Source organism: Ranitomeya imitator, chromosome 4 (assembly GCF_032444005.1).
Source record: "Ranitomeya imitator isolate aRanImi1 chromosome 4, aRanImi1.pri, whole genome shotgun sequence".
Lineage (NCBI taxonomy): Eukaryota > Metazoa > Chordata > Amphibia > Anura > Dendrobatidae > Ranitomeya > Ranitomeya imitator.
The window spans coordinates 53,437,816-53,463,848 of NC_091285.1; the positions used below are offsets into that span (position 1 = coordinate 53,437,816).

General features: G+C 42.7%; 1 protein-coding gene across 3 annotated transcripts in view; it reads left to right on the forward strand.

Annotated features, from left to right (window-relative positions):
- FCHSD1 (FCH and double SH3 domains 1) overlaps window positions 1–22,760 on the forward strand; it is a 130,131-nt gene extending 107,371 nt beyond the window's left edge. For all 3 annotated transcript variants that reach the window (XM_069763636.1, XM_069763635.1, XM_069763637.1), the window contains 7 exons: window positions 4,458–4,586; window positions 6,488–6,571; window positions 8,933–9,092; window positions 13,276–13,481; window positions 17,085–17,169; window positions 18,508–18,575; window positions 22,336–22,760. In XM_069763636.1, coding sequence (XP_069619737.1) covers window positions 4,458–4,586; window positions 6,488–6,571; window positions 8,933–9,092; window positions 13,276–13,481; window positions 17,085–17,169; window positions 18,508–18,575; window positions 22,336–22,395 — 792 coding nt within the window. In that variant the 3' untranslated portion in view covers window positions 22,396–22,760. The remainder of the gene's footprint in view (window positions 1–4,457; window positions 4,587–6,487; window positions 6,572–8,932; window positions 9,093–13,275; window positions 13,482–17,084; window positions 17,170–18,507; window positions 18,576–22,335) is intronic.
- Window positions 22,761–26,033: the final 3,273 nt, after the last annotated feature.

A 26,033-nucleotide genomic window follows, 5' to 3' on the forward strand; every position in this document is an offset into this window, starting at 1 on the left:
TGAAGGAGTTCCCAGAGATGCTTAACACTTGTTGGCCCTTTTGCCTTCACTCTGCGGTCCAGCTCACCCCAAACCATCTCGATTGGGTTCAGGTCTGGTGACTGTGGAGGCCAGGTCATCTGGCGTAGCACCCCATCACTCTCCTTCTTGGTCAAATAGCCCTTACACAGGCTGGAGGCTGTTTGGGGTCATTGTCCTGTTGAAAAATAAATGATGGTCCAACTAAACGCAAACCGGATGGAATAGCATGCCGCTGCAAGATGCTGTGGTAGCCATGCTGGTTCAGTATGCCTTCAATTTGTAATAAATCCCCAACAGTGTCGCCAGCAAAGCACCCCCACACCATCACACCTCCTCCTCCATGCCTCACGGTGGTAACCAGGCATGTAGAGTCCATCCGTTCACCTTTTCTGCATCGCACAAAGACACGGTGGTTGGAACCAAAGATCTGAAATTTGGACTCATCAAACCAAAGCACAGATTTCCACTGGTCTAATGTCCATTCCTTGTGTTCTTTAGCCCAAACAAGTCTCTTCTGCTTGTTGCCTGTCCTTAGCAGTGGTTTCCTAGCAGCTACTTTGCTGCACAAAGTCTCCTCTTAGCTGTTGTAGAGATGTGTCTGCTGCTAGAACTCTGTGTGGCATTGACCTGGTCTCTAATCTGAGCTTCTGTTAACCTGCGATTTCTGAGGCTCGTGACTCGGATAAACTTATTCTCAGAAGCAGAGGTGACTCTTGGTCTTCCTTTCCTGGGGCGGTCCTCATGTGAGCCAGTTTCTTTGTAGCGCTTGATGGTTTTTGCAACTGCACTTGGGGACACTTTACACTTTATTGAATCTGTCCAATTTCTTTTGGTCCCTTTAAAAACAGGGTGGCACATGTGAAGGAGCTGAAACTCCTAAACCCTTCATCCAGTTTTAATGTGGATACCCTCAAATGAAAGCTGAAAGTCTTATCTTCAACTGCATCTGAATTGTTTTGTTTAAAATTCATTGTGGAAATGTCTATAACCAAAATTAGAAAAATGTTGTCTCTGTCCAAATATATATGGACCCTTTAACTTAATACTTTGTTGTCCCACCTTTTACTGCGATTGCAGCTGTAGGTCGCTTGTGGTTTGTCTCTATCAGTTGTGTACATCGAGAGACTGAAATTCTTGCCCATTCTTCCTTGGCAAACAGCTCGAGCTCAGTGAGGTTTGATGGAGATCGTTTGTGAACAGCAGTTTTCAGCTCTTTCCACAGATTCTCGATTGGATTGTGGTCTGGACTTTGACTTGGCCATTCTAACACCTGGATACGTTTGTGAACCATTCCATTGTAGATTTTGCTTTATGTTTGAGATCATTGTCTTGTTGGAAGACAAATCTCCGTCCCAGTCTCAGGTCTTTTGCAGACTCCAACAGGTTTTCTTTAAGAATGGTCCTGTATGTGTATCCATCTTCTCATCAATTTTAACCATCTTCCCTGTCCCTGCTGAAGAAAAGCAGGCCCAAACCATGATGCTGCCACCACCATGTTTGACAGTGGGGATGGTGTGTTCAGGGTGATGAGCTGTGTTACCTTTACGCCGACATATCGTTTGGCATTGTTGCCATAAAGTTCGATTTTGGTTTCATCTGACCAGAGCACCTTCTTCCACATGTTTGCTGTGTCTCCCAGGTGGCTTGTTGCAAACATTAAACAACACTTTCTATGGATATCTTTGAGAAATGCCTTTCTTCTTGCCACTCTTCCATAAAGGCCAGATTTGTGCAGTGTACGACTGATTGTTGTCCTATGGACAGACTGTCCCACCTCAGCGGTAGATCTCTGCAGTTCATCCAGAGTGATCATGGGCCTCTTGGCTGCATCTCTGATCAATCTTCTCCTTGTTTGAGATGAAAGTTTAGAGGGACGGCCGGGTCTTGGTAGATTTGCAGTGGTATGATACTCCTTCCATTTCAATATGATCGCTTGCACAGTGCTCCTTGGGATGTTTAAAGTTTTGGAAATCATTTTGTATCCAAATCCGGCTTTAAACTTCTCCACAACAGTATCACGGACCTGCCTGTTGTATTCCTTGGTCTTCATGATGCTCCCTGTGCTTCAAACAGAACCCTGAGACTATCACAGAGCAGGTGCATTTATACGGAGACTTGGTTACACATAGGTGGATTATATTTATCATCATTAGGCATCTAGGACAACATTGGATCATTCAGAGATCCACAATGAACTTCTGGAGTGAGTTTGCTGCACTGAAAGTTAAGGGGCCCAATAATATTGCACGCCCCACTTTTCAGTTTTTGAATTTCCACAAAAATTAAAATAACCAATACATTTCGCTCAACTTCACAATTGTGTTCCACTTGTTGTTGATTCTTCACCAAAAATTTACATTTGGTATCTTTGTTTGAAGCATGATATGTGGGAAAAGGTTGAAAAGTTCCAGGGAGCCGAATACTTTCGCAAGGCAGTTCGTGTGTGTTTGTGTGTATAATATATATATATATATACCAAATAGAAAAAAAAAAAAGGCAGCACTCCCAAGTCCTTTTCAAAATGGAAAAAGTGTGTACTTTATTCAAACCCACATCTCTGTGCGACGTTTCGGCTCACACTGACCCTTTCTCAAGCCTTGAGGCTGGAAAGGTCAGAGGCCCGGCGCCTGCGCACTGCAGTACTTTGCTCTGCCCTCAACAGGGCAGACACAGTACGCCTGCGCCAGAGCCGCGGCGTCAAGACCAGAAGAGGACGGCATGGAATGAAGATAGGAGGCGCCGGAGCGGACCTGAGACACCCATTTGACCGGACCGCAGCGGGACCGCCCCTGGGTGAGTATAATCTAACCTCTTTTTCTCCTCTTTCAGGTTATATTGGGGGCTTATTTACAGCATTACAGAATACTGTAGATAAGCCCCTGATTCTTGTGAGCTTACCTCACCATCCATTTTGGGGGTGACAGGTTCCCTTTAACTGTTCACAATAACAGTAATTTTTACCAGGGCTGACCAAACATTTACATGCCACTGTACACTGCATGTGAGCACAGACTTGGTCATTATTTTATACTTATTTCTGGGAGATGTGTATTGTGCTAAATATAGTTTAATTGTCCGAAAATAGACAACCCCCTGTGTAGTTGTCATTTAATTGCAGTACCTCAAATGAGCGCATGGTGTCTCCATGAGCTGCTGACTCCACTCTTCACAAGGGAGATTTCCTTTCTTTGCTGTTATCTAGTTCGGAGTTAAATATATGGATGAGACGCTTCCTTGATGCCCTTTTACTAATTAGAAAATGTAATCCCATAAAATGTCCGTCTCTATGGTGATCAGTTAGTGAGAAGCACAATGTCCTTCACAATTTAGCAATAAAGCAAATCTTTATTAATATCCTTATTAGCGGTCCTTTCCAAGAGGAACTCATAGCAACAAAACCACAACAATTACTTGCTCTCCATAAATCAGTTTAAAAAATAACTATAATAAAATACAAAATACAAATTCTAATTTTTTTATATATATATATAATAGAAAAAGTCCTAACATTTTCCAAAAGACTTTTAGTATCAATTCCTCACTGTGCTGTTAAATAGAAATCTTCAGAGTTTACTTAAAGCATAGCCGTCTTTTTCATTTTCTTAACCTAAACCATTAGTGCGCATGAAAATAAGAAACTTTATACTATATCTCATCAGAGAAAACTGCTTCTTTCTCTTCCAAGACTGATGTTTCACTTTCCATTCATGGGGAAAATCTGTATTCAACATTGCTGAAATAGGAGGTGACAGTTGGTGCTTATAATATTCTATGTAGAGGGGAGGAGCTGAGGACAGACAGACATTCTGCTGCAAGTTCTCCTAAATCTATGGAGATCTGTAACTGTGATTTAGGAGAACTTGCAGCAGAATATGTGTCTGCCCTTATCTCCTCCCCTCTACATAGAATCTTATAAGCATCAAGTGTCATCTATGTAGAGGGGAGTAGCTAAGGGCAGACAGAAAATTCTGCTGCAAGTTTTCCTAAATCACAGTTACAGATCTCCGTAGATTTAGGAGAACTTGCAGCAGAATGTCTGTATGAAATCAAGATTGAAACAACGGTCACCCTTTTAAATAAAGAACAATTTAGCCCGGCCATGTGATGTGCCCTCTTTAACGATAGCGGACAGTCCCAGGGGGGTGACTGTTCTAATTACTATTCAGGCATATTGAGTAACGTTTCTCTGATGCGACCACCTACTTGATGCCCTACATATATCCGTGCAGCCATGCATACACTTCTGTGAGTCACATATCGGACTGTGGACTGCGTTCTGCTTCACTTGTCATTTTGGTTCCTACTCGGATCATTACATTTCAGCTTTATTCTTCGCTGAGAATCTCGTCTGTAATACCGTGGCCCCTGCTGTGCTTTTGCATTATTTGCAGGGTTCATTTATAGTAATTAGCAAAAAAAAATTGTATATTTTCCAGATGGAAGACTTTGATTTCTCAGAGTTCGAGGATATGGACGATGGTGGCGAAATCTTTGAAGAATCCCCTCTTAGCCTCAGTGGCAACCGCTCCTATCCCACTCCATGTCACGTGCTGTATAACTACAAGGTAGGCTGCATGTGCTGCAATAGCCACCCGCTAACATTGCAACCTTGTATGGGGATCTGGACTTACCCGGGACCCCAGAGTTAACTGCTGGCCAGTAGTGCTGGCTGTTAGGAGTAGTCAGGTAGCCGGGTCAAAACCAGGAGGACAGTAGTGTACAAAATCAGCAAGAAAAAACTGGCCAGGAAACGGGCCGTGGTCACACAACAGGGCTACAACAAAACAAGAGGAGCGGAGACCACAGGACTGAACCAGAGTAGACAGAACAGTATCTTGCAACAATCTGGGAGCTTAAGTAGGGTGTGGTGCTCAGTATTGGGCCAAAGCATGGAGCTGATTACTCCAGCTGAACAGCCAGACTGGACGGCAGTATAGATCCCAGCCCCCGAACCCTAAATCTTAGTGGCTGGACAGATCCTGCACTGCCCAGAGCTTCTGGTCCCAATGACTTCTCCATCACCAGTGCTGCCTGCAGATTGAATATAGCGTCTCCTGGTGACAGAAAAAGATGCCACAAGGGTAGGTCCTAGGGAACATGTGACAGGGATCGTCCTGCCCTCAAGAATTGCACAGAATTACATATCTGGAGAAGTGATGTTAATGTTTTTGGTACAGCTTCTGCTTAATATCAGAGGAGCAGCACAAGGTGAGCTAGCTGAAATGGTGCAGCACATGGTGAGCTAGTTGAAATGGTGCAGCACAAGGTGAGCTAGCTGAAATGGTGCAGCACATGGTGAGCTAGCTGAAATGGTGCAGCGCAAGGTGAGCTAGCTGAAATGGTGCAGCACATGGTGATGTTGCAGAAGTGGTACAGCATAAGGTGGAGTAGCAGAAGTGGTGCAGCACAAGGCGACATAGCAGAAGTGGTGCAGCACAAGGCGATGTAACAGAAGAGGTGCAGCATAAAACTGTATTAGAAGTGGTGCAGCACAAGGCGACATAGCTGAAGTGGTGCATCACAAGGCGGAGTAGCAGAAGTGCAGCACAAGGCGACGTCGTAGAAGTGGTGCAGCACAAGGCGACATAGCAGAAGTGGTGCAGCATAACGCGATGTAGCAGAAGTGGTGCAGCACAAGGGGACGTAGCAGAAGTGGTGCAGCACAAGGTGACATAGCCGAAGTAGTGCAGCACAAGGCGACGTAGCAGAAGTGGTGCAACACAAGGCGAAGCAACAGAAGTGGTGCAGAAGTGTAGCACAAGGCGACATAGCAGAAGTGGTTCAGCATAAGGCGAAGTAGCAGGAAGTGGTGCAGCATAAGGCGAAGTACCAGAAGTGGTGCAGCATAAAGCGACGTAGCAGAAGTGTAGCACAAGGCGACGTAGCAGAATTGGTGCAGCACAAGGCGACCTAGCAGAAGTGGTGCAGCATAAGGCGAAGTGGTGCAGCATAAAGCGACGTAGCAGAAATGCAGCATAAGGCGGCGTAGCAGAAGTGGTGCAGCACAAAGCAAAGTAGCAGAAGTGGTGCAGCCTAAGGCTGCATAGCAGAAGTGCTGCAGCAGAAGGCGACGTAGCAGAAGTGGTGCAGCATAAGGCGGCGTAGCAGAAGTGGTGCAGCACAAGGTGACGTAGCAGAAGTGGTGCAGCACAAGGCGGCATAGCAGAAGTGGTGCAGCATAAAGCGACGTAGCAGAAGTGGTGCAGCACAAGACGAAGTGGCAGAAGTGGTGCAGCATTATTGCAAATCATCCCACTTGATCTAAAGAAAAGATAAAAAGGGCACCTCTCCAGCTCATATGGGGGCGCACATCTTATTGAGCTGATCTTTTAATCTGCTGCCTTCTTTTTTATTATATGACTGTTCTTGTCTTGAGTTTTGAGATTTATAAAGGAAGGCAGCAATGCAGAAAAGATGGAAAGTGTCATAATGAACTGCAGTCACCTTTTGATGTTCGTATCCTTAGGCTTCTCAGACGGATGAGCTGACTATCACTCAAGGTGAAAGACTGGAGGTGATTGAGGATGGAGACGTGGAGGAGTGGGTGAAGGTCAGTCTGGATCTTTTGGTCAATTTCTGAGATCACTAAATCTGTACTTTTACTATCAGTCATAGACATCATTCATACCAAGCTTTTACATAGGTGCAGAGTTGTGTCACAAAGTGGCAGCCAGTGCCTGCTGGTAGATCAGTGTCAATATAACTGTACATTGCTCATATGTTTGCGGGGAAACGTCTGAGAACTGAATTCTATACAGTCCTGAAAGCTATTCTGTTTACAAAGGGAGCAATCCGATTGACAACCTCAAGGAATTGTTAATGTTATGTCTTAATACATGTGGACATAGTTGGCAGCAACCCCATGGCAAATCTAGTGTCACGGGGCTACCGCGACTAAGAGGCTTCAGAGAACCGCAGCGCTCTGGGCCTCGTTCACACACAGCGAACAGAAGCTCTTCTCCTGAATTCTGACCTGGCTGCCTTGTGCCAGCAGTGCAGGAGTTAACCTTGTTGCTGAAGTTGCTGAGAGCTTGGTCTCTTAGCTGAATTGGATTTTGTAATCTCATCCTCTATATAGACCTAGCTTTGACTACAACTGTTGTCAGTGATCAGTTCAGCTGCCTGGCTTGGAGTGTGAAGGAGCGTAGTGTTGGAGGTTTATCTACTTAGATTGTTGTCTGCTTATTTGGTTGCATGTTAAACCTGTTTTCTCTCCTTGTTCTTCCCCCCCCTTTTTTCCTACTCCGTGTTTCCTCTGTGGTTGTGTGAGTTTTCAGGGTGTTTGCTATTTAAGTTACTTTGTCTGTATTCCCTGTCAATCTGTCATTTTGCTATTTTTGTGCAGTTTTCTTTCTTGGGGGGGAGAGGGGGTCACTGATGGGGTCTACACAGGAGACAGGGATACGCTGGCGGCTCAGGCCTCCTAACCATTATAGGTACCCCTGAGATAAGGCCAAGTCAGGGCCCCTTTATAGGGTCAGGAACAGGTGCGGGTCCCAGTACGCCGTCCTGCCCCATTATCGCCGTTTACGGCGTGACATCTAGGCTCCTGTCGAGCCCATGATCCATTTCCACCCTGTTGCAGAAGATAAAGGTTTTCTTTGATATTACCGCTCTGTCTCTATTGTGATTTTGTTGGTCCCAGCTACAGAAAAGGATTAAATAGGACATTAATGAGTTATTCGTTAATCAGCCACTCCCAGCCTTTGCAGCGATTGGAATCAGTAGACACAGGTAGGTGAATATCCTGATGTCTGGCATTGCGAGGCAGAACACTGGCTATCTTTATAAAGCAGGGTAGGAGTGTAGTGCTCCAATCTACTGGAAGCCTAAGCCAACCCTGCTTCTGTGCTTATAAAAAAGCAAAGCTTAAAGGGGTTGTCCAGGACTTTAATTTTGACGGTCTATCCCTAGGATAGGTCATCAATGTCTGATGGGTGGGGGTGCTACACCCGGCACCCTTGCTGATTACGTGTTCCCGGTATCGGTGGCAGGCAGAATTGCTCAGTCACAGCTCAGTCATCGGAATAGAGGTCATGGATACTGCAATATCCAGCCGAGGCCGCTATGCTGTAGACAGAGCTGTGCCTCGAAACACCATAACTGAGCAGTTCCAGCCGCCATCCGGAACAGCTGATTGGCAGGAGATGATCTATCCTAAAGATAGGCCATTAATGCCTGGACAACCGCTTTAAGGTGTTCTCCCAATTATCCACTTTATCAGTTACGCACATCAATGTGTAAAATCGCGTTTCTTTTGTAAATGTAGAAAATCTATTCAGAGTGTTTTTGTATTGTTTGGTCACTTACTCTTGTAGGTTGTAAACTCCATTTATTTTTTAATGTGACAGAGAATGATGAATCTTGAATTACTACAACCCTTTACTTTCTCTGCTGAGAGGGATTGTAACGTAACTAAAATAACCTAAATATCTCACCTAAAAAGCCAAATGCAGTCAGACTGTACGGTCCTGTGATCGAAGCAGCATCAGCACCATTTCGATCAGGAGGTCTCTTCCTCCTCTGCTGTGTAGGGATAGCCGTAGTAGCCGAAGATTGCCTAGTGCAAAGACCGATGTAACGTAAAGTGACAGACAGTAAGAACAGGAGGTAGGAGACAGGAAAGGTCTGCAGCCCAATCTGCAGATCTCTGAAGATCCATGCCTAATTAGATCATATCTTCTTGGTAGATCTATAGATTTACTTGTTTAAGAAGGTCATGAAACTTTTCTGTAATGGTCTTTGTAGGACTTACTGAAATGGTGCCTATCATTTTGAAAGCACAAGTTATTATCAGAACAAACAGAAGAGAACACAGAGTCCACTTCTTGAGTAAATGGAAATCAAATTCATTTATCTCATAATAGGCTCTTAGGGTAACAGTCTGTTCTTTTCTACACTTTGTCTTAAGGCACGGAATAAAACCGGACAAGTGGGTTATGTCCCAGAAAAGTACATCACTTACATTAACCATAGGATGGCAGAATGTCTGAGTGCCGGTCACATGGAAGGACTTTCGGGGGCACAGTCCCTCGCTGGGATTCTGGAGCTGGAACGTTCTGATGATGCAGGTAGATATAAACACTTTATTTGGTAGGGAAGGAGGGGTATCCTAATATTTGATAACAGAAGCAGATCTGTGTGGAAAAGTGGGATGATTTTTTTCTCACTTGTCATCCGTGAGTAGTCCATGTGCAAGGAGATGGACATATTGCCCACATTCGCCCTTGAAAACACGAGTACTGTTATGGTGTATAATGTGTATTGTTATATGTGTTATTAGTGTTGATGCTGTGTTCTGCACAACAATAAGGGGAGTTACACAGTTAATGATTGGGACTAGCCCAGAGGTGGAGGAGCTAAGGTGAATGGATAGAGAGCAGAGGTGGAGGAGCTAAGGTGAATGGATAGAGAGCAGAGGTGGAGGAGCAAAGGTGAATGGATAGGGACCAGAGGTGGAGGAGCTAAGGTGAATGGATAGAGACCAGAGGTGGAGGAGCTAAGGTGAATGGATAGAGACCAGAGGTGGAGGAGCTAAGGTGAATGAATAGACACCAGAGGTGGAGGAGCTAAGGTGAATGGATAGAGATCAGAGGTGGAGGAGCTAAGGTGAATGGATAGAGACCAGAGGTGGAGGATCTAAGGTGAAGGGACAGAGACCATTTCCTGTCAGGATATCAGATAGGGCCAAGCTTGCAGTAAAGGCAGACCTATGGTCTGACTAGTGAGCAGAGCTGCATGACGTGGGTGACCCTGACGTGACTGAAGACTAAGACAATGGATAGCATGATCCTGAGTAAAGAGGAAGGGAAACTGAGAGAAGGAAAGAGTGTTCACCTGGACATGGGTCCTGGCATAGGAAGCCTAGCAGTACGTTCTTGAGTTTATAGTACGGGCCAAGATGGAACAGAGAAAGTGAGATGAAAAGAGTGGGAGTTCCAAGGTGTCTGAAGCAGAGTAGCTAAGTACCGGCCACAGTGGCAAACTAGTTCCTTGAAGAGGAAGAGGCAACTTGGAACCGCGGGTTGAGAATAGGACATTTTCTACCTGGAAATGTAGTATCATGTCGGTGTGTGGTTAAGGAGATGGCACTAGTTGAGTCAGAAACAAGTAAACTTTAGGAAATAAATTAACTGTGTGTGGAAATGCTCTGTGTTGTGAAGGAAACATCTCTGATGTTAATCACCAACTATCTATTGTACATAATTCCCTCCAAGGTACTGTTTAGTAAACAGTTTATTTTTGACTGGTCTTCTCCCTCATCGAACTGTTCAACATCTGGCCCTGGCCAAGTAACGTCATCAGTAACATGCGGCCTGCTAGGACGTATCACTCCCATACACGAGGTCCACAAAACCAGCCATGACCCCCTCTTTCATGTAACCTGCCTGGGTGTAAGAGGCGAGTACCTTGCCCACGGTAACAGCCCCCCACCCAATCCATTTTTTTCTTTTGACGCACCAATAGACTTGAATGTCCAAGTCTCATCTGATTAAGGGTGCTGTAATATCGCTATTACAGTTAAGTCTATATATATTTGGACAGAGACAACATTTTTCTAATTTTGGTTCTAGACATTACCACAATGAATTCAGATGCAGTGGAAGTTCAGACTTTCAGCTTTCATTTGAGGGTATCCACATTAAAATTGGATGAAGGGTTTAGGAGTTTCAGCTCCTTAACATGTGCCACCCTGTTTTTAAAGGGACCACAAGTAATTGGACAATTGACTCCAAGGCTATTTCATGGACAGGTGTGGGCAATCCCTTCGTTATGTCATTCTCAATTAAGCAGATAAAAGGCCTGGAGTTGATTTGAGGTGTGGTGCTTGCATTTGGAAGGTTTTGCTGTGAAGTAAACATGCGGTCAAAGGAGCTCTCCATGCAGGTGAAACAAGCCATCCTTAAGCTGTGAAAACATAAAAAACCATCCGAGAAATTGCTACAATATTAGGAGTGGCAAAATCTACAGTTTGGTACATACTGAGAAAGAAAGAAAGCACTGGTGAACTCATCAATGCAAAAAGACCTGGGCGCCCACAGAAGACAACAGTGGTGGATTATCGCAGAATAATCTCCATGGTGAAGAGAAACCCCTTCACAACAGCCGACCAAGTGAACAACACTCTCCAGGACGTCGGCGTATCAATATCCAAATCTACCATATAGAGAAGACTGTATGAAAGTAAATACAGAGGGTTCACTGCATGGTGCAAGCCACTCATAAGCATCAAGAATAAAAACTGTAGACTGGACTTTGCTAAAAAACATCTAAAAAAGCCGGCACAGTTCTGGAAGAACATTCTGTGGACAGATGAAACCAAGATCAACCTCTACCAGAATGATGGAAAGAGAAAAGTATGGAGAAGGCGTGGTACAGCTCATGATCCAAAGCATACCACATCATCTGTAAAACACGGCGGAGGCAGTGTGATGGCTTGGGCATGCATGGCTGCCAGTGGCACTGGGTCACTAGTGTTTATTGATGATGTGACACAGGACAGTAGCAGCCGAATGAATTCTGAGGTATTCAGAGCCGACATACTGTGTGCTCAGATCCAGCCAAATGCAGCCAAACTGATTGGTCGTCGTTTCATACTACAGATGGACAATGACCCAAAACATAAAGCCAAAGCAACCCAGGAGTTTATTAAAGCAAAGAAGTGGAATATTCTTGAATGGCCAAGTCAGTCACCTGATCTCAACCCAATTGAGCAGCATTTCACTTGTTAAAGACTAAACTTCAGACAGAAAGGCCCACAAACAAACAGCAACTGAAAACCACCGCAGTGAAGGCCTGGCAGAGCATCAAAAAGGAGGAAACACAGCGTCTGGTGATGTCCATGAGTTCAAGACTTCAGGCAGTCATTGCCAACAAAGGGTTTTCAATCAAGTACTAGAAATGAACATTTTATTTACAATTATTTAATCTGTCCAATTACATTTGGTCCCTTTAAAAACAGGGTAGCACATGTTAAGGAGCTGAAACTCCTAAACCCATCATCCAATTTTAATGTGGATACCCTCAAATGAAAGCTGAAAGTCTGAACTTCAACGGCATATGAATTGTTTTGTTTAAAATTCATTGTGGTAATGTCTAGAACCAAAATTAGAAAAATGTTGTCTCTGTCCAAATATATATGGACTTAACTGTATCTCCACGTTCATGGGTCTCATCAGGGCCTGTGTCCGAACCTCCCCCAACGCTGACACTGCCAGAGACTGTGATCATGCCTGCAGAGCATATGTGTCTGTCTGTCGTGTATCATTTTCGGGTGTATACGTCTACTGGAGGCGGGCACTCGGACACAGTCTGCGCAAGCCCCGACGGGACCCACGAAGAAGATAAGTGCAATGTGAAAGCACCCTTGCTGAAGAAACTAGTGCATGCTGCCTTTTTCTTTTTCATTCACACACAAAATTGGTCAGTAAAAAAAAAAATCACTCCCCTACACTGCCCCGCTGAATAATCGAGTACGATTGTAATCCGTTTTTACCATGGACCACACATATGGTCACGTGAACGAGCCATTAATGTGCCTGATGAAAGGGTTTTTATCTTTTATAAACTTTCAAAAATGGTTTTTCTTGTTAGCTAATAAAGATATCACTTTGATAAATTATTATTACAAGTTATCCAACTTAATTAAAGTGGTTCTGCACAGTGACGCCAAGCTGAAATGAAAATCTGGGCCAAGTGTCCGCCATAGTGTCGCTTGCTGGAGATCACCTGGCTCTGACACCTGCCCTGGTACATAGCTCCAATCTTCTGTATAAAGTTATCATTGCTATGTTATTCCTCCTATATTGTTAGGACGAGCTACAAAAATCCAGGCTCCCTTAAGAATGAGTGAAGCGATCAGGCGGTGAGGTCACCGAGACTTCTGCAGCTTTTTAGGGTATTTAAAAGCGAGTCTAAGGAAGTTCTAATTATGTGGATCCAATGGCACAAATGACCTGTATGTAGAGGACCACAACACCATTTATGATTAGAGTAACGTTGCTGACCATTATAATGACTCCCAATTCGTGTAATAATTGGAAATACTAGGTCCATCAAAATGTTTCTCCTTTCTGGCTCATAGGAGAGTCCTGAACGAGGGACCTGGGGAGTATGGATGGGGTTGTCTTCATCAGACCTCTGAATTCATTATATTGTTACTCTACTGTGGAAGACGGCTGTATCACTGGTTACCGTCTTTCCCCCAAGCTCATTTGTAGACTTTTACCTGACATTTAGTATTACTCTCTCCAGTGTCTCTCGCCAGAGCTCTTTACGACTACGAAGGTCAAAGTGAAGAAGAGCTGACGTTTCCCGAAGGATCCATCATCCAAATTATCCGCAGGGAAGAAGGTGGAATTGACGATGGCTTTTGGAAAGGGGAATTCAATGGCCGAGTCGGAGTTTTTCCATCACTTGTTGTTGAAGAATTAACAGGAGATGATACAGACTCTCAGCAGGTCTGTACCGAAAATGCTAAGTGGTATGCACAATTTACTGACCCCACTGGTGAATGGAGGTCTGTATGTTCTGCGAATTGTCAGGGTGTTACAAATGCCATCTATGTATTCTTTTACTCATGAACACTTATTTATGGTTCACAATAAAGGGTTATTCCCACCACAGGATGACATGGCGATCATCTACCCCCTGTGCAGGGGCGGTGTCACTAGCTGGAGTATCACTTACATTTACAGAAAAACCACCACATAAAATCATATTTTAAGGCATATTATAATATGAAAAAATACACATATTTGGTATCTCTGCTCTCGTAAAATTCCAATCTGACAAAATATCAAATAAATTAATATGTTCGGTAAGCGGTGTAATCAGAAAATAAATCGAAACACCAGAATTACATTTTTTGGCTGCCACAACATTACACTAAAATACAATAAGAGGCGATCAAAACATCGTATCTACCCTAAATTCATATAAGTAAAAACGTTGGCTCGGGCGCAAAAAAAGTCACCTGGCCCCAGATCCTGCAAAATGAAAACACCTTGGAAAATAGTAGCACAAGAAAGTTTGTTTGTTTTATTTTTATGAAATTCCAAGTTTATTTTCACTACTTAAAAAAACAACAACAACAAAAAACTATGTATCTGCATACTCGTACTGACCTGGAGAATCATATTGGCAGGTCAGTTTTACCGTTTAGTGAACATGGTAAATAAAAAAAAAAACACTTGTGAGATTGCACCTTTTTTGCAATTTCTGCACGTTTGGATTTTTTTTCCTACTTTCCAGTGCATCACATTATAAAATGAATGCTGTAATTCTAAAGTACAATTCGTCCCACAAAAAAATTAGCTCTCATACGGCAATATTGATGGAAAAATAAAAAAGTTATAACACCTTGGAAGAAGGGGAGGAAAAAAGGAAAAGAAATAAAAAATGGCTACGATGTGAAAGGGTTAAAGAGATCTGGTCAATCTGCATCTATTTTAGTTATACACAAGTTAAGCCATGACATGCCCAGTCGGAATACAGGTCAGTTATACTCAGGTAAAGCCTTGATGTCTTGCACTGTAAATAGAGACACAGATCCATATTAGTTTGTTTTCTGTATCACTATGTCTGAACTATAGAAGTCCTCAAAATCCCTATTGTAACGTGATCTTAGTCCCTGACTTGCCACAGAGGCTGACACCCCTAAAATGAGCATCTAATGGTGACCCTGCTCAGTCAGCTGACTGTATTATGTCCAATGCTGGCTTTTCATAGAAAGTCATGGTGGGAAGCAATGTGAGCAGCCTCTTCTTACCTCAGCATCTCTAGTATTGCCAGTAATAGAGCAGACAGGCAGATGGACAGCAGTGTGAGCAGCCCCCTCTTATCTCAGCATCTCTGGTATTGCCAGTATTAGAGCAGACAGGCAGATGGACAGCAGTGTGAGCAGTCTCTTCTTACCTCAGCACTCCTTGTATCTCCAGTATTAGATCAGATAGATATGGTGGACAGCAGTGTGAGCAGCATCTTCTTACCTCAGCACTCCTTGTATCTCCAGTATTAGATCAGATAGATCTGGTGGACAGCATTAGGAACAGCCCCTTCTTACCTCAGTACCCTGATATCTCCAGTATTAGATCATATAGACAGGGTGGACAGCAGTGTGAGCAACTGCTTCTTACATGAGCACTCCTGGTATCTCCAGTATTAGATCAGATAGAAACGGTGGATAGCAGTGTGAGCAGCCTCTTCTTACCTCAGCACTCCTTGTATCTCCAGTATTAGATCAGATAGATATGGTGGACAGCAGTGTGAGCAGCATCTTCTTACCTCAGCACTCCTTGTATCTCCAGTATTAGATCAGATAGATCTGGTGGACAGCATTAGGAACAGCCCCTTCTTACCTCAGTACCCTGATATCTCCAGTATTAGATCATATAGACAGGGTGGACAGCAGTGTGAGCAGACTCTTCTTACATGAGCACTCCTGGTATCTCCAGTATTAGATCAGATAGAAACGGTGGATAGCAGTGTGAGCAGCCTCTTCTTACCTCAGCACTCCTGGTATCTCCACTCTTGGATAAGAATATCATCTTTGAGCACATTTTTCTACATATAAAGGGGATACATTAAACAAATGAATGAAGCATGAAGTAATGAAAAAATTACTACAGTTCCCCAAAGAGATCCCATATATTTATTAATTTACAAATACCGTAATTAAAATTAGTACAATAACAAAATGTCATGTAGGGGACGCTGTTGTAAAAAGACACTATTACATCCATTATATAGAGACAGATGGAGAAGGAACATTATATATTGTTCATTTATATCTGTTAACATATTTTGATCAATCCATCTATATGTAATAACAGGCATTGCACATTATATCAATCTTTTTAAGATGTAATAATAAAACTTTAAGGTGCCGAATAATTTGCTTGCTAAGAGACCAGACCCTCAAATATTATCTCATAAGGTGCTGTTGTGCAACATGTATCCTATAAGTAAAGGGGCTTATGTTTCCTAGCCAGACATTAATTATATAAATAGTGGCATTACCTTACAAGGATGTAGAAGTAGTGAAAGTGTCTCACACAGCGTCCCCTCACCCCGACGCGCGTTTTGCTGTCCGCTTCTTCCGGAGGCGTAAAAGGGGATAGCAGAGCTTCCTACGGCACATGCTGAAAGTCACCATCCTGTCAACATTCTAGTGCAGGTTACAGCTACATTTTAGTTCTATAGTGATCACCTCCGTAGACCAAACTATTGTGATTTACTAATTAAACAGGTTGCCCACTACTCCGATAACCATTTCCCAATCACCAAATTCCCTCACGTAAATTAATAACTCCTTGTCCTCCCCTCCGGTGCTGGTGCCATTCCAGCAATGTGAATGCCGGGTCTCCTGGAGCTTTCTTGACTTTCTTCTGTCCTGAGAGCACTGCAGATAATCAGCTATCTCACAAAGTTTCTTTGGAATTGACTGACATGCGGAGGAAGTCACAGAGCAGCAGCACCGCTCACTTCCCCGGGATGTCAGTTTTGCCTAAAAAAGTGAGAGCAAGTGGCCCATGGGCGACATCTGGTAGGTTGCTGATTTAAAGGTATTTAGAAATGTATTTACAATGATATTTCCTTTTTTAATGTGTAGAGAGCCTTTTTAACAGTACCATTAACAGTGTATGTTGTAGCCACCAAGTACTAAAAATGACAAAGGCCCACCATGGATGTGCACTTATTCACCAAGAGTCCTATTATCTGCCTCTATCATATGTAGTTTTGGAATGCCTAGGAAATATATGCAGAGCAGAAAATGTTGTATTTTGTAATACCTACATCCACCACATGGTGGTAGAATATTGTGCTGCAGAAGTGCTAGATACACAATACACACAAGTGCTGAATGTTCGGACATCATACCTATAGATACAGTCACAAGCTCCATGTCAGAACAAGAGACTTTGCTCATTGTACAGAGTAGAAACAATTGAAGACGACTAATGATGAGAATGCATTATAGGAGAGCAGAGTTCTGCCCCCAGCACACATTATTGTCTCTTTTAGTCCAGTAGGGTCACATTCTGCTCCTTCTTTTTCGGCAGGACTTACCGTCTCCGGCCCCGCCGCCCTTCTTACCTCCCATGCTTTCGCCGCTCTCCAGCCAAAGACTCTCTACAAACGACACAGGTATTTTATTATTTTCGAGCAGCACCCCTCTTCATGTCACACAGGGAATGTAGCTCAAAAGTTGCTGCATCAGCATGTTATTTTGGGTTTCGGGTATTGGGGGCGTCATGGTGGGAACTTAAGGGCACATTGGTGTACGCTGCAGGGTGGGACCTCTCTGGCATGAAATATTGTGATGCACTGTGACTGCATAATGGGGGGAATGTAGTTGGAACTTGGCTTGTCCCCTTCATGGAGGCCCGGTCGCTGGCATTTTATGCTTCTATGTGTGGCCACTTATACTCTTGTACTATGGCTGGCACTATTGTGCGAGAACTATGGCATCTGAAAGAAATGCTGCATGTACATGTACAGTACCTCTGCGTCATGACTGTGTGTGTAAGTTGGGCGTTGTGCACCCCAATGCCTCTGCTTGTCAAATGGCCTGATCTGGGGTTTGTAGAAAGGTGGGCTACCGCTTGGGAGGGGGGGACTCTGAATGGGTGTGCGCGTGAATGAACAGTTCTGTCCTACGGTTTGTAAAAAAAATTGGTGTTTGTTTGATGGTCTTCATTAAGAGTCTTTGTATAAAGGGGGTCTGGTCTGGGGTTTGTAATAAAGGAGGTGTAAGGTGGGTGTATAGCAAAACAAGATCACTGATGGATTCTTAGTTAGCTCATTGTATAGACAGTTCAGCACAGATGCTTTCAAAGGCAACCACAAAAAATGCATTTAGGTGAAAATAAATAAATAAAAAAGTGGACAACCCCTTTAAGAAAGGTTTTAAGCTCTGATTCATCAAGACCAGCATTTTTCTTTTTTTTCCCCATTGTTTTAGTTGCCAGCATTGATGATTGGGCGTGCTGGAGTCACACCTCAGGTTTCTGGGGAATGCAGAAGTTCATAGTGAATTGGACAAGCTGTGGCTTCCTGCCCTGGTGCACCTCCGTCTCATCCCACACCACTTGCTTTGACCGAGCTGGGAGAAAGTGGCGGGAAAACGCCAAAAGATGCGATTTTTTTTTTTTTTTTTTTTTTTGCGCAACTCCAAACTGCACTAAATCCTACCGAATTTTCAGAGCAATTTACACCAAATTTATTTTGCCGTCATTGAGACTATTTTAAAAATGGCAGCACCCATTCAGGACATGACATAAGCGCCAAACGAAGCTCAGAAGCGCCTGGTTGGGGGACGCTGTACAGGGGGCACTTCCATAAGGGGTGGGATGTCTTTGCCTGGCGGGTGGCAGATTCCTTTCTATCTCTGGGAAGTTTCACTGCTTGTAGGCAGCCTGTATAAATGGCAAATTCCTGGCAGAGTAATGTCAGAGTAATCAAAGGGATTTTATCTGTTTACAGACTCCAGACCGAACGGATCGGGGAGCGCTCATAGCTCTCCAGACTTTGCAGCCACACGTCTGAGACCAGTAAGTGTCTTCATAAATGGATTAAGAGAATTTCCACACCTCCTCTGCTCTGCCTTCTATATCTATCTATTATCTATCTATCTATTATGTATCTATCCCATCAATCCATCTTTCCAGCTGCGCTTCCTATTAATATATGGCAAATTTGCTGCAGAATCAACTCATTCCAGGCAAAACCGATTTTCCGTTGCATCAGTTTTGTGTGTGAATATATCTTCAGGGATCCTAAGTGATCAATTTCAAAACCGGGGGGAGTTCATCCGCCTGCAGCCCCACCGAATAGCTAAATGAAGGGACTTTGGCACCAAAACCTTACTATTTACCAGCACAGCACCATACACGCGGCAGTGGTTGTCTGGTATTGCAGCTCATTTCTATTTAAAGAGCACTGAGGATATATTACATTGTACTGAAGAGTGGAAATAGTAACTGGAATTACTAGCTGCACATGTTCTGTGTATGTTTAGTGCTTATTTTGGCTGCACACGCCAGCTGGCAGGACCTGTGGACTCGGGTCATGTGACCCTGGTAACATCATCACAGGCCATTCTGTACGTCTATGTTGCTGCCTGTTTATGATTGGTCAGAGCCCTACAGGATGCAGAAGTACACGCCCCCAGTGAAAACTGTTTGATATCTTTAGTTAAGTCCAAGTAGGTGTTAACTCATTAGGTGCCAAATATTTGATTGCCAATATCTCTGCAATAGAAAGGCGAAACTAAGGGGAAAAAATAGTTTTTTTCAGCTCTGCAGCTACTATTATATCATGTACAATTCAACTTGAAATATTTAGCGAAAGGTCTGCTTTACATGAATTGAAGTGAGTTGTTGTACCATGCAAGGGTAGGAAATATTCCTAGAGTAGTAGCTTCATTGAAAACTGAACATGGGTGAGAGGGCTACAACCTCCCTGGTGCTTATTCATCCTATGCCCCAACACAGTCTAATTCTGCAACCAAATTTTCAGCTTTAATATAAAATATCAGTAATAGATGGCAGTGGAAACAATATTGCCATAGTGTTCCCTATGCTTATGCTTAGAGGGGTTTTCTCAGCTCGAATATTTATAGTGTATCAGAATGATGAGGGCTGTACCCCTGAGATACTGGGAGTCTCATGACATCCACTCACTAGCCTAAGGCGGCCACATACAGGAGGAGGCTACATAGGGATGTGTCTAAGCATGTGCGTTTTATGGGAGTGAGAATTCATTAACATGAAAGGTAGAAATAGACTTCAGTACAACCCTGGTTGGTCTTGAGAGGTGGAAAGAGAAGGGGGTGAGAAGCGATTCTCGGCTAGTTTTGGACAATGTGTTGAAATCAGTAGCGCAATTGCAGGAGGAGATTGATCTAAGTCGAAAGGATTTCTACAAATATCTTCAGTTGCGCCACTTGTGTAATGCTGATTTCTCGGAGACTGGACAGAAAGTGTGTGAACAAAATGCTGTTAAATAGTTAATTAGTAAATCAAGTAACTCATCTGGGGTAATATCATTGTTATATAGATGTTTGTTAACATTTGTGCTAAGGAAGTACCCAGTACATAGCAGAGGGAGGTGGGATGCTGAGGTTGACCCAATAGAAGAAGGACAGTGAGTAGATTACAGGCTTGGACTGGCCCTCAGGAGAACAGGAGAATCCTCCGGTGGGCCACCACCCTCTTATATGAGCAGTATTTGGCACAATATACGTGAATCACTATGTGCAGACAAATGCGGCATCTTATTCATGTAGAATCTACCCAGCTCATTGTTAAATGCATGTGTGATTGAGGATAATGTCACATTTGCAAGTAGCTGAGAAGTGGGGCGCTGGAGTTGGTTACTGGTGGGCCCTTGCCCGACACAGTGTAGAGATATTGAAAAGGATCGGCCCAGCTCTCTTAGTGAGGTGCCTAGACTTTCCCAACCTTATTTGATACGTAATGTATACAGGACACCAGCGTTTCTGGGGTTAGAGTGGACGCATGTTGCCCTCGGTGCCCTCATATGATGTGGTCACGTCCTGAACTGGAGAGATATTGGAGGAAAGTGATAGCATTGATTGGACGAGCCTTCATGGTGCGTCTGGAAACAACGCACTAGTCTGTGTACTGGGGTATGTGGAAGACCTCTAGATAACTGAACCGGGTAAGGTAGCAATAGCACATTGGTTGGATGATAAGAACCCAATAAAAAAGGAAAATATTAACAAAATAAATTGGTTTTTTTTTTAATATTGAAAAGGGGTATACAAGAAAAGAGGGACTATCAATAAATTTGAACAAACGTGGGCTCCGTGGATTGAGGAGTCAGGGTTAGCCTCTAGGGAACTGGTAAGCTGTAGGTAGGGCTTGATCTAATATGGAGGATTTTGGGGCATTGGCTCTATGCATATTTCAGGTGTAATAAGTTTGTACATATTACAGTGACACCCAAAGAGATGTATCTCTGTAGGCTTCATCAGTGAGGTGAGGACTGTTTGTGTTGCTCTTTATTGTTCTAGCCCTCTTGTCTCTACCTTCACTTTACCCTCCTACATAGCTTTTTCTTATTCAATATGATTTTGATAGGTTTTAATCAAGCATAATACATTATGTTGGAAAATTTCAATAAAAAATCTTTAAGAAAAACAAAGGAAATGGACTGCAATGTACAGAGATGTGCGCACATACCGCCACTTTTGTATTGGCTCTGCTGCTGTATATGACCATATGCCAAACGGTGATCACTCCTGATTTTGTGATAAGTGGGTTCTGAATATTACCCATCCACGTATTTTCTCCTTCGGTGAAGTTTTGCTCTGGAACCACCAGGCGGTAATCATTGTGGCACCAATCACAGATCCTGGGGCAGGGATTGCATCGGTCTTTTAGGAAGACTTAAGTGGCCATATTGGTTGTCGTCAAGATTTCCCAGAAATAGATTTAACAAAGAACCACCAAGTATAAAGTTTTACCTTGGCAATTAGGAAGTGATGTTGGAATTATGTATAAAAAAAATAACAAAATACATTTATTAGTATTTTTCATAAAAAAACAGAGAATGATGAATGGAGTGAGGGATGTAAACTCAAGTAGTGCGCAAGCAGAAAAATAAGGCATAATTGAAAAGTTTTTAATGTAAACAATTGTGGAAATCATTGTAATGAGTGTGATAAGGTTTTGTAGTGTGTAATACTGATTATTGGTAAAAAGCAGATATAACATTTCCTCCTGACATCAGCCTTCAGCAAGGCTACCTAGTGCCAGAAAAGTGTGATGTTACCAGTAATTAATCCCAAATAATCCAATTCATTGCAATGTCTTCCAACAATTCATAATGTTGCTTACTTTGTATTGAATGAAATATGGTGAGACCGATGGTTCAATTACATCATTACTAACGCAAGATTTGACACTGTGATATTCATATAGCGGAATGTGGGTAATTAACAATCAGTCGCGAGCAGGTACACAATCAGGCATAGCACTGCTGGCTGGTTCTTTATTGCTATAACCCATAGGTTATAGATTTAAAGCTAATGTATGGAATCAAACATTCCCACCCAAAACAATCAGATGAAGAGATGATAAAGAAGGCATTTACAGCTATTAAGAAAGTCTAAGGAGTTAAATCCCTCTGCTCCGACGCGCGTTTCGCCCAGCTTCTTCTTTCTTTCTCATAAATACAGAAAATCAACAGGTGAATTTATGTTGAAAAATGTTGGCAGACATGCGTATAGATAAAGTAGAATTTCTCTTTGATTTGCCTCATTTTACACATTCTTTCACTTAATAGATGCGGGCAGCACCACCACCGCCAACAAAAGGAAGTGAGAGTACGTCATCAGATCACTAATGTGCGGAGAACAGCGGCACCTGCATGTTTTATTAACTTCTGCTGGACAATCACATTGCTCTCGCTCACAAGATGCTGGTGGGATGCAGTTACATGTACAGTACGTGGACTTATTCACAAAACTGGAAAGAATCTTCTCGAGATTACCAAAGAGACTGACACTTTAGTAGGCAGTATTCCACGAGACGTGATGTTTAATGCGTTGCTATAATGAACTCTTTTTATTACGCAGTCTTTGCACTTTTCGTATAATGTGAGGGATTGTATCTTGTGCGTTAGTGTAATATATATTGTACTTTAAGGGCTTTGTTTATAGACTGAAAGATCGTAAAATAAAGCTGCTTCATGGGACAGCAATAATCCTCCATGCTTCTCTTCTGTTGATTGTGTCATGGAAAGCTGAGTCATTTTTGTGAAGGTATTACAGCTAGTGTTATAATACAAAGGTGAATTCACACATTGCAGGCTTCAGAGCTGAAATCGCCCAGAATTCCTTGCTAGGAACATTTGTATAGAGCCCATAGTGATGATTTGCATTGTGGTAAATGTTATCCAGGATCTGTATGATAATCACATGTAGGGCAAACTAAAGGCAGCCATACGTATCCAATAACTGTCAGCCATTCCTCCTGACCCGCACCGCCTCCATACACATGTACGCTCTATTCAGTCAAGCGTGCATTCAGGAGTTGGCACTTTTCTCTGTGTCCACTGGGACTTTTTTAGACTCCTACTTCTTGTCCTTTCAACAAAAGTTTTCACCAGGCTCATTACAATCAGAGGCAGGATTACAGTGACAGGTAACAGCTCTATACACAGCTGATATCACAGAAGAACCTGCTCCCTCTCCTTTCAGAATGACCTTTGCACACCCTCATTAGATGCGTCAAAAAAAAAAATATGGTTGAAATCTGTCCATTTCGGCTATGTACATATGTTGTTTCCTGAACCTAAATCTAGAATCTCAAAAAAAGCATTGGCCACTGTAAAAATCTCAAGATTTCCTAATTTTAATACAGATTGCAATATGTAAAAAAAAAGGGAAAAATAAAATTAAAATAGATTTAACACAAAAACCTAAAGGGTCAATTTTTGATGATGGTTACCCTTTACATGGTCAGCCACTGCAATTGGTGAGTTTTGCAAATGTTAGTCTGTGTTTGTTCACCTTGACTCTATTATAGGAGTTTCGCTAAATTGTTAAAGAAGTTGTACCAGAATTAGAACTTGCTACTTATCAGTCACTGGGACCCCCACGATCACCGGAAAGGGGGTAAAAAGACTATAAGACTGATGGAAATATCCTAGTAAAGCACTTGCCTATCTCAATCAGTCTCACATGATTGGTATGGAGCTGCAGCGTGTATGCACGACCAACGATCCATTTTTGATTGAGGGACTCTTGGGCCCCATTCTTGTGATAAGTGGGGCTCCAGTAAAATATCACCTATCCAAGCTATTTAAAGGAGGACTTGTTATTGCCTAAACCTGTGCAAATGTGTATGTAGTGTAAGTGGGCAGCACGGTGGCTCAGTGGTTAGCACTGCAGCCTTGCAGCTCTGAGGTCCAGGGTTCAAATCCCACCAAGGACATCATCTGCAAGGAGTTTGTATGTTCTCCCCGTGTTCGGTGGGTTTCCTCCGGGTTCTCCGGTTTCCTCCCACATTCCAAAGACATACTGATAGGGAATCTAGATTGTGAGCCGCATCGGGGACAGCGATGATAATGTCTGTAAAGCACTGCGGAATATGATAGGGCTATATAAAAAGAAAAAAAGAAAAGAAGTGCAGTAATATTCCTGCCAGTCGCAGTTCCCCAGTTTATACTTCCTCTCCAGTCCTCTTCTGGTTCACATGACTTTTTTTCCGACTTGCGGGCTCACATTGGGGTTTGTGTGATCTGGAACTGGCTTTAACAATGTAAGCCCATGGAGAACCAGAACCAGACTCCATAGACTTTGCCACGGTTCACGGGGAGGATACCTTTATCATCCCTGCCACTCACACCAATTTGTCATGGACCGGGGTTGTATGGTTGCCCCTGGTAGCCAAAAGGAAAAGGAATGTTATACAAACATCTGATTGAAAAAAAAAAAAAAAAAAAAAAAAAAAATATATATATATATATATATATATATATATATATATATATATATATATTTACATATATACCTATGCAGAGGTGTGTGCATATATTACATGTACATAAATTGAAACTATACTATCTGAATAAGATAATTTGTGTATATAAGACCACAGTGATATGTATAAATTATGTAATCATATATTAACAACCTAAAGTGCATATGCAAAAGATGAATAATACATATATATATATATATATATATATATATATATATATATATATATATATATATATATAATTTTTTTTTTTTTTTTTAATTATTATTTCTGTAAGATTTCCAAGTATGTGCACAATTAGTGCTATGTTTTGCCAAATACAAAAATACAATAAAGGAATATTTTTTATTATACATATATATTAAGGTGATTTTTCTTTATTTTAATTTTTTATTTGATTCTCCATATGACGGTATTTTTGTTTAACTATATAGCGGGGGTAGGGAGGGACGGTGGCTTAGAATTCCAGCCTTCTGCAGGCAGACAGCGGAAACTGCAGCTGAGAGCTCTGTATGTGTAATTGAAGTAATCAGAACTTCTTCCTATTTCCTGACAGACTTACATTGTAAGGCCTCGTTCATACGTTCAGTATTTTACCTCAGTCTTTGTAAGCCAAACCCAGGAGTGGGTGATAAATACAGAAGTGGTGACGTGTTTCTATTAGACTTTTCCTCTGGTTGTTCCACTCCTGATGCAAAGACTGATGTAAAATCCTCACCCAATACTGATGTGTGAACGTGGCTTTAAAGTGACTTCTGTCTCACACACCGAGCACAGAGTGATCTGGATAGAAGTCATGTGACTGAGAAGAGGACCGGAGCCGCGCTCTAAACCCGGAAGGACGGCAGTCGGTGAGTTTATTATGGTATTCACACAGGTTTAGGCAATAAAAGGCTTAGTGGGAATGCTTGGGTAACTTTTGATCTTTTCTGTAATGGCTTTTATCTTATAATGCTGGAATATGAATATGAATTATTCTGGATTATTACACTCCTGGTTTTGGCTTCCCAATACTGATATAAAGTACTGACCAAATACTGACCGTGTGAATGTGATCTTAAGATCAAAAATGTCATGGCATCAAAAACATGCAAAAAAACACTCATAATTGATTTTGGGGTTTTTGGCCATAGCCTGCAGAGAGGAGAGAATGCATCAAAAACTCTACGTGTGATATACTGTTAGGGTGCGTGTCCACTGTCCGGATTACATCCGGATTAGCTGCGGATTGAACGCTGCGCGCAACCGCAGCGTTCAATCCGCAGCGTCCAGTTGTTACCGCATAGTGGAGGGGATTTGGATTTTATGAAATCCCGTCTTCACTACGCGTGCGCACATGCACCCGGCGGCCCTGCGCTTCCGGACATGCGGTGCGTCTTTTTAGAACGCAGCATGCCCGTTTACCTTGCGTCGCCGCAAGATAAATCACAGGGCCCTATGAATGGGGTGCGGAGATTCCGGATGTGTGCAATGAACACATCCGGAATCACCGCGGGT